Raw genomic sequence first — 12,809 nt, forward strand, 5'->3', positions numbered from 1 at the left:
TGTAATTTTGAACAAAGGGATGGAGGATGCAGTAAAGAGACCACATCTGCGGCCACCAGCCAATATCTCCAAAGGACGTCCAAAAAGGTATGCTTATGTTTACCTACATTGTGTAACCAACGGCCAATTTGAGGAATCTAATGGAGACATTGCTATTTTCGTTGGATGAGGGCTTTTCAACGGAAGATAATTTCGCATGGATTCAGCCACAAGGTGGATAAGATGTATAAGCATTTCATGCTCCTACCTTCTGCTCCTTGCACTCCGCAGGCGTATTGACTACCAGAATCTATTAGATACTTGACCTATTTCGAGAATGCCAACAAAACAAGACAGGATCTGCATATATGGTCATATGATCGATGCAGGTCTATAAAATACATACGGACCTGGTCATGCTTAGGGCCCCTGAGAAGGATATCAGGAATTGAGTTAGACGCGGGGAGGAGATAATATATGTAATGTATGAAGGGAAATGAAGTTGTGTGTGACCACGTTGGGGGAACACCAAAAGAACAATATTATGCATATTGGGGTCTTCGAAAATGCTTGATTCTGGATTCCATGCATGAGGAGCATAAGATTCCCATCTAACGATGCCTCCTTTATATGAATTGGCGGGTAAGGATTTGTTGCAGAGAGAGGAACCTGACATGACCATCATGCACATTGAAGATCTCACTATTAGGGGAGTAAACATCCCAAGTTGCATGAGAATGCTGGCATATTGACCCGGGATTTTGCATATTCTGGGGAACTCTCAGCTTTCGGATTTCCCTCGATGGTTCATCTCTGAATATCGCACAATTGTATGTGCATTACATTGTGCACTACAATGACATGCCTGGGCCATTATCGAGGTATGAAAGGTGAATGAGAGAGCTTAACCAGCTGGTAAATGTCAAACTTGATAACAATAAACATTGGAAACCTCATGAGGAACAGGTTTCCATTTTTCCAAAATGCATAAAGAAATGTAATGTTGACTATGTCTGGCTTGAAAAGCTCGGCTTCCTCATACCCCGTCGCATTTTGTCGCAAGCATTGGGTCGGCCCGAAACAAGTTCTTAAGGTTCATTGTTCGAAGATTCTTCGATTGTTCTATGCATGCTGTAAATGTTTATGCGGATATAGAGGAAAGCTCGTCTAATTGCCGGATTGGGATATGGAAGCAGGGGTTCTATACCCATAAATATCTCAACCTGCAGGAGCGAGCTTCTGTTGCATTTTCTAGAATTGGTAGAAATATGCAGCGCGCTTCTGTTTTTAACCATTATTTTATTGTCCAAAGCGAGATGGAGGACCATTTCGACAAAAAGCGACTATACGTACCGGGCCAACAAATCTCGATCACCCCTATCCATCAGGGTTGCTCACTGCTATAGAGCGCTGAGATACCCCTTTCCATTACCCTGTGATTAAGTTTGAATGTCGATCATGAATCACAAACAAGTTTCCCGATTGGGTTATTAGGGTAGAGTCCTTTGTCCAAGGGTACCAAGGTTCAAAGCATTAGCTTCTAGAAATATGATTTCTATGAGCTATATCGACTCCTTATCCCTAATAGGACTGATGGATTTCAAGCACCAGAGAAGGCCTGAGACACCTTGTGTATCGTTAGTCGCTCTTTGTTCTGGTAGACTCCAAGGACCTCCCTTCCAGGGAAGTACGGAAAGAAAAATAGATGAGACTTAATAGCAAGGCCCTCATGACAAACCAATAAATAGTATACTGTACTACCAGCCGATAGCCATTCTTGCCGTTGATGAGTCACAGAAATGGCCTGTTTGAAGCATAACAGCACGCGAGACATGACCCGCGATCCAGGTTGCCATGATCCCCATCAGTATTCGTAGCGCCAGTAATTAATAGCTTTAACTTTTGGGAACATTCCGTCCATCCAAAAGGGGCTAGTAAGTTGTAGCTTGAGGATCAGGAGCGCAAAAGATGAAACCAATTGATGAGAGGGTGCTGCGAAGGCTGATCTTGAAGTTGTCAATCCATCGTTACTCGAAGAGATGTCTCTGATGGACAGAATTGGTGCTAGTTATCGTTCGTGCTGTGATTGGGCTTGGAGTTGGCTTAAGCGGCAAATCCAAGATTGCTCAACTTTTACCCCAAAGCTTGCCCTGGTTTCAGTCCTTGTGTAATCGACCTCTACGCTCCTGTATATAAGCTTCTCCAAAACCCTTCAGAGGCAATTCCCAATATATCCTTCAGTTAACGATCCAATTCGTCGATTCACTTCGGACAAAAACCGCCTAGCAAGCCCCAATTTTTCCAGAAGCTTGAATTTTTTACCCCGCTCCGCATACGGTCATGTCAAGCACGACAACGACGACGGCCACTCAGGCCATAACTGCAGAAAATGTTACTACTATCTTCCCGGATGTCGACCCCGGCCTTGCGCAGGCTTTTTCCCGAAGACAGAATGGCCCCTCTGCGCGTGAGGGTGGCGAACTGGAGGGGTACGATGAGGAGCAGATCCGTCTCATGGATGAAGTGTGCATTGTGCTAGATGAGAATGACCAGCCCATCGGGAGTGCCAGCAAGAAGACATGTTTGTATTTCCCAATGAGATTCTTTTCGTGTGAAACCCTTTATCCGGCCGTTCCGCTGGATGGCTGCTGTCCGCTCTTTTCTCGCATTTGTTTCGTACATGTACTACCGCAAAAGCGATGTGAACTGACTCTTTTGAAACCTTTTTTTTTTTTGGCATGCTTAGGCCATCTAATGACCAATATTGAGCGCGGACTTCTTCACCGCGCGTTCTCCGTCTTCCTCTTTGATTCCCAGAAGCGATTGTTACTCCAACAGCGCGCATCCGAGAAAATCACTTTCCCAGACATGTGGACAAATACCTGCTGCTCACACCCACTTGGCATTCCCGGTGAAACTGGCGTAGAGTTCGAAGCTGCCGTGCAAGGTGTCAGGAGAGCTGCGCAGAGAAAACTGGATCACGAGTTGGGAATCAAAGCGGAGCAAGTCCCACTTGAGAAGTTCGATTTTCTGACCAGGATACACTACAAGGCTCCCAGCGACGGCAAGTGGGCAGAGCATGAGAGTAAGCAAACAAATGTCTTTGTTTAACTTAATTACTTATTCTGGCACGAATGCAAAGCTAAAGATTTGCAATTTCAACGACAGTCGATTACATCCTTTTCATCCAGGCCGATGTTGACCTGAACGTGAGCCCTAACGAAGTCCGCGATACCAAGTACGTTACGGCAGAAGAACTTAAGCAGATGTTCAAGGATCCGGCGTTGAAATTCACACCCTGGTTCAAGCTTATCTGCGAATCTATGCTCTTCAATTGGTGGGAAAAGTTCGGCACTGAAGAGTTCGAGAAGTTCAAGGGAGACAGAACACTTCACCGCATGCTTTAAAATTCCTGTGCCAGCAGTAGAACTATTTTTTAAAGAACTTGACACTCCCTCTATTTGCCAATACCTCTTTCGTGGTTATATATTTGCAATTTTATGCGAAGCGTGCTCTCGCACAGGGATTCATCTGATACTAATACTGCAGATTTCTGACGATGTGGCCTCAAACCATTCCAGACTGCATAGTTAAAAGGCGTCGTTTCAGTTTTCATTTCGGGGTAAATAGTGGCTATAATTGACTACTTGTTTTTACTTTCCTGTCGTTGGGCATCCTACCAATTTCTTGCGTTTTTCGGAGAGAATGTGCGCACAGAATGTAGAGCGTATATCCGCCACCCCCCTAAATCGATTAGTTCGCGGGGATGTTCTTCATAAGTTTGCAACCATTGGTTGTGTTACCTCTGAAACGAGTTTAAAGCTTCAAATTTATGGGAGAGCGCTTTCGTTGCCAATAAAGGCAGATAAGGGCATATCGATTCCTCTAGTTCCTATTCTGAGACATCCGAAGAGCAAATGCGTAGCGGATGCGTGGTTATCGAAGTGGGTGTTCAACAACGCTGCGTATGGAAAATTATAACATCGCAATAGCAGTGCTGGCGCTCCTACATTCATTAGATATATGGCCAGTAAAAAATAGCAAATTGACAACTCCGGAATAAAATGCAGCAAGATCGGAATCCTAAACACCCAGATTCCCAGTCCCAGAGATATTAACAAAGAAATACAACACAGTGGTCTCCGAGATATAGCAAACCACCTCCGGTTCCGCAAAAGTCGAACCACAAACCGGTATCCATGTGCAAAAAGCCCATTACGGCTTTGCTGGAGGATCCGTGCTTAAGAGTATGATACACGTCCCAATGATCGATATAGCAACAACGGTGAAAACCACCTGCGTCTTCCAACCACTCTGCACCAGCGCAGCATTTCGACTATATTTGGTCATTGTCCGTATGTAAGTCGCGAACCCGCTACACAGGCAGATGAATGACAAAACCCAAAAGATGATGCCGAGCGGGAGCGCCATGCGCAACTCCAACTGCGACGGCTTGTACCGGAGGTGGAAGGACATTATGATTGCGCAGGCAACGATGGAGAGGTACATGGATAGCCGCAGCCACGAGAGGAATGTTCGCTCGTTGGCGCAGTGATCGCGGGCGTCGGATGCATTGTTATCGAACAGGAGAGGGCCGAAGAAGGGTCTGGAGAGGAACACTGGGCCTTGCGAGGCAAGATCGCTGTATGCTAGGGTTAGAGTGTTTGACATGGTAATACCTTTTGCGAAGTGCCGGATCGAGAATAAGCACATACGCTGTGACGTGCACTGGATTTCTCCTCAGTGCACTGGTTAAGACATTGTTGGTTGGAGCAGCATCTTCGAGCTCTGGGGTATCATCGCGGGGCATTGTGCAGCGCGCAACAATACCGGGCTTTGATTTTTCGATTCTAATAACGGGGTGTGGCAACGAAGCCTACCATTTCGTAGCGGAATTGCTGCTGATATTTAATGTTTGCCGTCAATTTTCTAGACGTCGCAGAATTAATTGCCATTTTTGGCACGAGGCGAGATGTTCCAAGAACCAACCAATCCGAAGGCATTATCCCACATTAAAGGCGATAAAACGCTGCCTAGGTAATATCTTAACAGCCACGATGCCAAATTATTATTTAGTTAGTACTTTTACGTGCCGGAGAATTCTATACAACAAAAGCCTCTAACATCATGTTACATGGTATAACTATCGCTCGTTGATGAGGCTGTTTCTTCTCATTGAAGCATCATAAAATAAGGTTGTTAAGCTCGAGTCATGGGTTCGCTTATGTCATGGGGCCATATCGGCTTCTGATTGGCCAAAGATATGACGCGGAGCCCTCGGCATTGTGCGGCTCTTATCGTGAGTAAGCGGGCATATTTGGACATTGCAAACGATGGTGGATATTTTTATTCCATGCTGCTTCCATCCCATTGTTGTGGAAGGGAACGAACGGGACGTTCAAGTCAAGCCTCGGTTCCTGGAATCTTATTGGCGCACCTAAATATTTGTAACATCGGTTTAGGGTTCGTAAGGAACCTGGTTTCTGTAAGGCTGAACATTTATTTCTCCACTGATTATTCGTCCATACGAGCACCGCGCAAACCAAAGTACTAATGTTTTTAATTGCTATGATAAATTATATTCACAAACGAAGAAACCCCCTGCCCTTAGTGCCCATCATTTCAAATGGATACACCGCCAAATTCATCCGATGCGAACCCCTCTCGCATTGATGGAGACGACGACCGAGTAGACGGGGATTTATCTGCGACCAGCCTTGGGAATTCCCATTCATTGGCCGAATCTTACAGGAGACCTAGCTTCTTCACAACAGGTGCGCGAGGAACAGTCGTTCCATACCCTCAAGCCCAGGAGCATGCGGTCCTGGCGGATTGGGAACGGGAGCAGGTCTTAGAAGAAGAGCGGGATTTATTAGCGGACAGTCGTGTTATTCACCCGGAACACCGACATGCGAAACCGGCCAAGGGACAGAATCAGATTACTGGTCTACTCTCGAAAAGACTGAAAGAATCTGAGACATTTACCCGGGAGGAAGATGAAGAATCTGCACAGCTTCCTGGATCCTCATTTGGGCCTGACTCTTCTGCCACCGAGACTACTGCTCTTTTGGCGTCATCTACGGCGCTTGGCAACCATGTTGGTGATAATGTTAGTGACGATGAGGTCGGGAGCAAATGGGAGGAAGCAGTCGAGGCTGGGCTGATCCATACAACATGGCGCCGGGAAGCCAAAGTGTTATCGAAATACACAGTCCCGTTGATGATTACATTCATTCTTCAATACTCTTTGACGGTAGCTAGTATCTTTACAGTCGGGCATCTTGGAAAAGTGGAGTTAGGAGCTGTGTCCCTCGCCAGTATGACGGCTAACATTACCGGATATTCGATATATCAAGGCCTCTCTACAAGCTTGGATACTCTTTGCGCTCAAGCCTATGGTTCCGGGAAAAAATCCCTTGTTGGATTGCACATGCAGAGGATGGTTTACTTTCTCTGGCTAATGACCATCCCCATTGGTTTAGTATGGTTTTTCGCCGAAAGGATTTTGATGGTCATCGTTCCAGAGAAGGACGTTGCAGTTCTTGCAGGATTATACCTGAAGATTGTCTTGTTGGGGGCCCCAGGGTATGCATGCTTCGAAAGCGGGAAACGTTTTGTTCAAGCGCAAGGCCTTTTTTCTGCGGGGCTCGCTGTCCTGGTAATATGCGCCCCTCTCAACGCCTTTTTGAATTGGCTTTTCGTCTGGGTATGTTCCTCTTCCCCACAGTCCATAGTTCCACGTTATGGTATCACAAAGCCGTTCTATTCCTCCTAACATGATGTAATAGAAACTGGGTTTTGGTTTCGTTGGTGCACCTATGGCTGTTGCCATAAGTGATAACCTACTCCCTATCCTTCTCTTCCTGTATGTTCGTTTCATCGCAGGGAAGGAGTGTTGGAATGGCTTTACGAAAAGGGGATTAGAGAATTGGGGCCCTATGATTCGCCTCGCACTTCCGGGATTTTTAATGGTCGAAGCCGAAGTACTCGCTTTTGAGATATTAACACTCGCCGCAAGCTACTTCGGTACCACGGCACTGGCAGCTCAATCCGTGCTCTCCACAATATCTGGTATCTCCTTCCAGATTCCTTTCCCTCTTTCCATCGCAATCAGCACTCGAATTGCCAACCTTATCGGAGCGAGTTTAAGTGATTCCGCTCGTACATCCGCCAAGGTTGGCATGGTCGGCGCCGTTATCATCGGACTCCTAAACGTCACCTTCCTTTCTTCTCTCCGAAATTATATCCCTAACCTCTTTACCTCTGACGAGGAAGTTGCGAGATTGGTCGCCCAGATCCTCCCAGTCTGTGCCTCATTCCAGCTCGTCGACGCGCTGGCAGCCAACTGCAACGGCATCCTCCGTGGTCTTGGACTCCAGTCTTTTGGTGGTTATGTTCAGCTATTCTGCTACTACGTTGTGGCCATGCCCATTAGTATGGGCACATCCTTTGGGTTAGGTTGGAGCCTCTGGGGCCTCTGGACTGGTGTTGCTGTCGCACTGTGCCTGGTGTCAATTATTGAAGGCGTGTTCTTGACCCGCACTGATTGGGAGATGTCTGTGTCCGATGCCAGGAGGAGGAATGCTATGGGATGATTGATGCGATCTGGTGCGCGTATTCGTCCTGGATTTTGGGCCATGCACTCCACCTACCAACTTACAGGTTTATTCGACATCCTATTTGATGTGTTCTACGCATGTTTCCTCCTTGTAACGCATTTGCCATTGTGTTTTCAAGATTATGTTTCACGATTACGAACCCTATAAAGTCTACGCAAGGAATTTTATGTTTGGTTTCTGGGTAGGAGGTGGCGGGATCTCTGCTCAGTTGTGCAATGATGTGATTGGTATATATATATATATTTGGTTTTTTTGTGGCGTTGAGTTATTCTAGAAGCCGTGTTATTTTATGGTGGTGATCCGCTAGTTCAGACTTACTATTCATGGCATGTATAGACAAGACAAGACAATATTATATTGTATATGTAATCTTTTTGGATCTACATCTTCCACAACATTAACTAAAATTTATGAGCGAAATCGCATATTCTTGCTATCCTGGTTGCCTTATCGCAGTTTCCCTTGAATATCAAGCAAGAATGGTATAAAATATTCTTATTTGTATGAATCATTCACATGCGTATTAGTTAGAATATATATAAAAAAAAAATACCTGACGAACTCCTAACACTAGAGAAAAAAAACGCCCTTTGAACCCGCTCATGAAAGTTGCACGAAGCAAAAATCCCTCCCACATGTGTAAAACCACTATCAATTCGTCCATCAGACATACGAGTCGTCAAATTCATCCTAACACCTTTATCTTTTTCTTCTTCTTCCCTTCCCCTTTCTGCGATTTGCCCTTTTGCCAATTCCTCCAGCTCCCAATCCGCTCATCGCGCGATTCCTCCCAAGCCTTTTCATCTTCTCTTTTCCGTTTCCGCGCCTCGATCTCCTCCTCTTCCTTCTTCTTTTCTCTGCCTTCCTCCTGCAACTGCGCCTTCAACCGTCGCCTCCGCCTGGCCTCTTCCTCAACGAGAACCTCTACAGTCTTCTGTCGCCATTCCTTCTTGAATTCCTCCGTCTTCAGTTCGGGGGAGTCGAGGGTATACTTGTGTTCTCTGATCAATATTCGTCGCGCATCGGCTATACACTCGTCAAGGTGAGCTCGTGCTTTTTCATCCAGCAGCGTCGTTTGCGCCTTTTTAAGGCGATCAAAGGCGTCTGGCGCCGCAGGGTTTGAGGATTTATCCGGGTGTATGAGGAGGGATTTCTTGCGGTATTGTACTTTTATGTCGGAATCAGGGACGCCAGGTTGGAGGTCCAGAACCGCATACCTGTTTCACGAGTCAGACAGGTGTTAAAATTGAAAGTTGAATGACATTTCTGTGTGTGTGTGTGGATTATGTAGGGTGGTAAAACCTACGCATCGAGTTGGAAGGCCTTCCTGATGCGATCAATTTCCGCATCCTAGAGGCATTTCGTTAATTGAATGGGGACGCTAATTGATTAGGAGAGGGTGCATGTTTCTCATACTTTTGTAAATTCAGATGCCTCTCTCTCGAGGGCATCGAGTGCTTCCAATTCATCTTCAGCCATCTCAAAAGCTCTCCGCAGTTCAGCTATCCAGAGCATTCAAGGGGCTGCGCCGTCCAAGATCAACTCCACTATTCGTGAAGGGAATACGATGACTAAGCAGTGACGCCAAGAACAACGTTCCGCCAGAAAAAAAGAAAGTTTGGCGACGGCGGTAAATTTCTCTAAGATGTTATGAGAATGCAACGCAAAAGCTCGACATTTGCAGCAAGACATGGCATCGGCACACCATGGGCGGAATAGCAAACATCCCAAACCCTCCCGCAGCAATGCTAGAAGTCTAAAACGAAAGCGGGATGAGGTGGACCTTTCAACGCTCGCACAACGGATTGACGAGCTTGATGTCAAAGCTTCATTCGAAGCATTTTCCGACCTCCCTCTCTCAGAACCCACCGCGGACGGCCTCTCCGCGTGCCATTTTAAATCGCTGACCGATATTCAAGCCCGGGCGATACCACATGCTCTCAAGGGACGAGATATCCTGGGCGCCGCAAAGACTGGGAGCGGGAAAACACTTGCGTTTCTCGTTCCTCTCCTGGAATTGCTATATCGAAAGCAATGGACGGAATATGATGGGCTGGGAGCGTTGGTGCTGTCGCCTACTCGCGAGCTGGCGATCCAGATATTCGAAGTGTTAAGGAAGATCGGTCGCCATCATACCTTCTCGGCTGGGTTGGTAATTGGCGGGAAGGGCCTGCAGGAGGAACAAGAACGGCTGGGGAAGATGAATATATTGGTGTGCACTCCCGGACGGATGCTGCAACATATGGACCAGACGGCAGCTTTTGATACCAATCACATTCAATTACTTGTGCTGGATGAGGCGGATCGAATTATGGATATGGGATTCCAAAGTACTGTCGACGCCATTATCGACCACCTGCCAAAGGAGCGGCAAACGATGCTATTCAGCGCAACGCAGACGAAAAAAGTTTCGGATCTTGCGCGCTTGAGTCTACGGGATCCCGAATACGTATCTGTTCATGAAACAGCGGCCAGCGCAACTCCGGCGAAGTTACAACAAAATTACATCATCACGCCGCTGCCAGAAAAGTTAGATACCCTATGGAGTTTTATACGAAGCAGTTTGAAGTCTAAAATCATAGTGTTCTTCTCGTCGGGGAAACAAGTTCGGTTTGTGTACGAGTCTTTTAGGCATATGCGACCTGGGATTCCCCTTCTTCATTTACATGGGCGCCAGAAACAAGGCGCCAGGGTAGATATTACAAAGAAATTTTCTGCGGCTAAGTATTCGTGCTTGTTTGCTACGGATATTGCGGCGAGGGGTTTGGATTTCCCGGCTGTCGACTGGGTAATTCAGGTTGACTGCCCAGAGGACGCAGACACATATATCCACCGAGCAGGTCGAACTGCGCGCTACGAACGCAACGGGCGAGCAGTTCTGTTCCTAGAGCCCAGTGAGGAGGCGGGAATGTTAAAGCGGCTGGAACAGAAGAAAATACCCATCGAAAAAATTAATGTCCGTTCCAAGAAACAGCAGAGTATTAAAAACCAGTTGCAGAATATGTGTTTTAAAGACCCATCTTTGAAATACCTTGGACAGAAAGCTTTTATATCCTACGTCAAATCCATCCATGTGCAGAGGGATAAGGAGGTTTTTGTTGTGAAAGACTTGCCCTTGCAAGAATATGCCGCGAGCTTGGGCCTACCTGGTGCCCCGCGCATCAAGTTTATCAAGGGTGAGGACTCCAAGAAACTGAAAAATGCACCGAGGAGATTATTAGAAGCACTATCAAGCGGAGATGACACAGATACAGACGGTGGGGAGCACAAGAAAAAGAAGGAGGAAGCCGTCAGAACTAAATATGATCGCATGTTTGAACGACGAAACCAGGACGTCTTGACTGAGCATTACACGAAATTGATCAATGAGGACGGCACCACAGTTGCTGGTGGCACCCCTGATGATTCCAAAGCAGATGCTGATGAAGATAATGATTTCCTTTCTGTGAAGCGTCGATTTGACGCAGGCGACGATAATCTCGGCGAAGAATCTGATGGTGACTCCGATACAACGAAACCCAAGCCTAAAGTTGTACAAATACCTGGTAGCGAGCCACTTATCATAGATTCTCACCGGCGAGAGAAACTTCTGAAGTCGAAGAAGAAGATGCTTAAATACAAGGGCAAAGGGTCGAAATTGGTCTTCGATGAAGATGGGAACCCGCACGAAGTGTATGAAATGGAAGATGAAGACGACTTCAAGAAACAGGGTTCTGCAGATGCGCAGCGGGCCAAGTTCCTGGAGCTGGAGGCCGAGCGGACTCGACTTGCAGATATCCGGGACAAAGAAATTGCGAAACAAAAGAAACGGGAGAGAAAGGAGAAAAGGAAAGAAAGGGCAAGACTGGCCAAGGAAACAGGCGACGCTGGAGGGTCAGCAGTGCTTGCGCCATTTGATGAAGACATTGAAGGAGATGATGACCTTAGCCAGGCTTCCGGCACCGGGCAAGTTCCCGGAGAGGCCCATCCGAGTAAAAAGCAAAAGAAATGGTCCCAAGACTCGTCTGGGGATGAACAAGAGAAGAAGGGCCGCGGCCGTTCGAATCGTAGTGAGGCAAATGGGCCCGTTGCGATTGAAACTTTGGAGGATCTGGAGACTCTTGCTGCTGGGCTTCTGGGCTAATGGAATTCTAAGGCTAGATAATTGGTGTCATCAAAATTTTCAAACCCATTTTTTTTGTATACGTGACATATGATCGTACGGATATCCCTTTTTTGTTGTAACTATCTCATGTGCAATGTGATCGATCAAAAATGCTCCAACATCAGTTGAGCAGTTTTGCTTTTTGAAGATTCATGAGCTCACCCCTGCTTTTTATTATGGGAAGCTCTAAGTCACAATCTCATACTACATTCAATGTAACGGTGAAATATGATGAAGCTTGTAACATCATCGAGTACATGGCGAACACTGTAAATTCATCTCACCACACTTGGCCGTTCTATTTCGCATGGTATCAAACTTTGTTTGACAGCTCACTGGCATGGGTTGTAGTTGATTTCGTCATTCAGGCTATTATTACTCTATTATGCCGAGCAGTAATATCAGCATGCCTAGAGTGTAGGATCAAAACCCATAGCTCTAGGATCATATATGCCTGGGGGCGTTGAGTTCCCAGCGGTCAATGGATAATTTGTTCCCCCATGCTCCAGCTCCAGCTCCAGCTCCAGCTCCAGCATGGTGTTCAGTGCTCTTCGTCAAAACAGCTGGCTATACTGCGAAGATAGATTCGCGCTTTGACAGTCGTCTCCCGCCTGTGCTCGTAGTCTTCTGTAGTACTACCAACCATGTTCCTGGAACAATAGCATGTATTTTTTGAATGCGAATAAGTGGGACTTTCCTTGACAAACACCGCAACAGAAGTTGGGGCGTTCAGTTGAACGTGGTTCAAACTCGACAGCAATGGCAGGGATGGGGTGGCAGGGTCCAGAGTTGAACAGGGCTCCATTTTGACCTCTTTTCGACTTTTCGAATGGTTATAGTATATCCCTTTGCCCTGTGCTTCTAGGCGCAAGTAACTCTATCAAGCTCTAATCCTAATTCCAAACCGCCAATTCCATCGCTAATCCTGTGTTAGCAATTTAATTCTGCCCCATGTATATATGTATGCACGTGGGCGTACTCTAACGGGTTGAAAATTATATTGACAAGCGTTGGACAGAAGTTCGAACAATTATAGACCATGCAATCTTGTGGGGACAATCCTTAAG

General features: G+C 46.5%; 6 protein-coding genes across 6 annotated transcripts; 3 read left to right on the forward strand and 3 right to left on the reverse strand.

Annotated features, from left to right (window-relative positions):
* Positions 1-235: 235 nt before the first annotated feature.
* Positions 236-1,078, reverse strand: HCBG_05096 (uncharacterized protein; the record flags this gene model as incomplete). The annotated part of the gene is made up of 4 exons (XM_045432145.1): positions 236-279; positions 386-408; positions 518-603; positions 1,022-1,078. The coding sequence occupies 4 exons, from the start codon at positions 1,076-1,078 to the stop codon at positions 236-238; spliced, it is 210 nt and encodes a 69-aa protein (XP_045287357.1).
* A 1,094-nt stretch (positions 1,079-2,172) lies between these two features.
* HCBG_05097 (isopentenyl-diphosphate delta-isomerase) lies at positions 2,173-3,641 on the forward strand (the record flags this gene model as incomplete). The annotated part of the gene is made up of 3 exons (XM_045432146.1): positions 2,173-2,560; positions 2,726-3,064; positions 3,148-3,641. The coding sequence occupies 3 exons, from the start codon at positions 2,320-2,322 to the stop codon at positions 3,384-3,386; spliced, it is 819 nt and encodes a 272-aa protein (XP_045287358.1).
* Positions 3,642-4,194: 553 nt separating this feature from the next.
* HCBG_05098 (uncharacterized protein) lies at positions 4,195-4,789 on the reverse strand (the record flags this gene model as incomplete). The annotated part of the gene is made up of 2 exons (XM_045432147.1): positions 4,195-4,621; positions 4,695-4,789. The coding sequence occupies 2 exons, from the start codon at positions 4,787-4,789 to the stop codon at positions 4,195-4,197; spliced, it is 522 nt and encodes a 173-aa protein (XP_045287359.1).
* A 552-nt stretch (positions 4,790-5,341) lies between these two features.
* On the forward strand, positions 5,342-7,965 carry HCBG_05099 (multidrug and toxin extrusion protein; the record flags this gene model as incomplete). Its single annotated transcript, XM_045432148.1, has 3 exons — positions 5,342-5,464; positions 5,574-6,685; positions 6,768-7,965. 2 exons carry the CDS (start codon positions 5,606-5,608, stop codon positions 7,572-7,574), a joined length of 1,887 nt encoding a protein of 628 aa, XP_045287360.1.
* A 318-nt stretch (positions 7,966-8,283) lies between these two features.
* HCBG_05100 (DnaJ domain-containing protein) lies at positions 8,284-9,077 on the reverse strand (the record flags this gene model as incomplete). The annotated part of the gene is made up of 3 exons (XM_045432149.1): positions 8,284-8,815; positions 8,905-8,948; positions 9,015-9,077. 3 exons carry the CDS (start codon positions 9,075-9,077, stop codon positions 8,284-8,286), a joined length of 639 nt encoding a protein of 212 aa, XP_045287361.1.
* A 211-nt stretch (positions 9,078-9,288) lies between these two features.
* On the forward strand, positions 9,289-11,889 carry HCBG_05101 (ATP-dependent RNA helicase DBP4; the record flags this gene model as incomplete). The annotated part of the gene is made up of 1 exon (XM_045432150.1): positions 9,289-11,889. One exon carries the CDS (start codon positions 9,289-9,291, stop codon positions 11,719-11,721), a length of 2,433 nt encoding a protein of 810 aa, XP_045287362.1.
* Between the last annotated feature and the right edge of the window lie 920 nt (positions 11,890-12,809).

This window comes from Histoplasma capsulatum (genome assembly GCF_000150115.1).
Source record: "Histoplasma capsulatum G186AR genomic scaffold supercont2.6, whole genome shotgun sequence".
NCBI classification, from domain to species: domain Eukaryota; kingdom Fungi; phylum Ascomycota; class Eurotiomycetes; order Onygenales; family Ajellomycetaceae; genus Histoplasma; species Histoplasma capsulatum.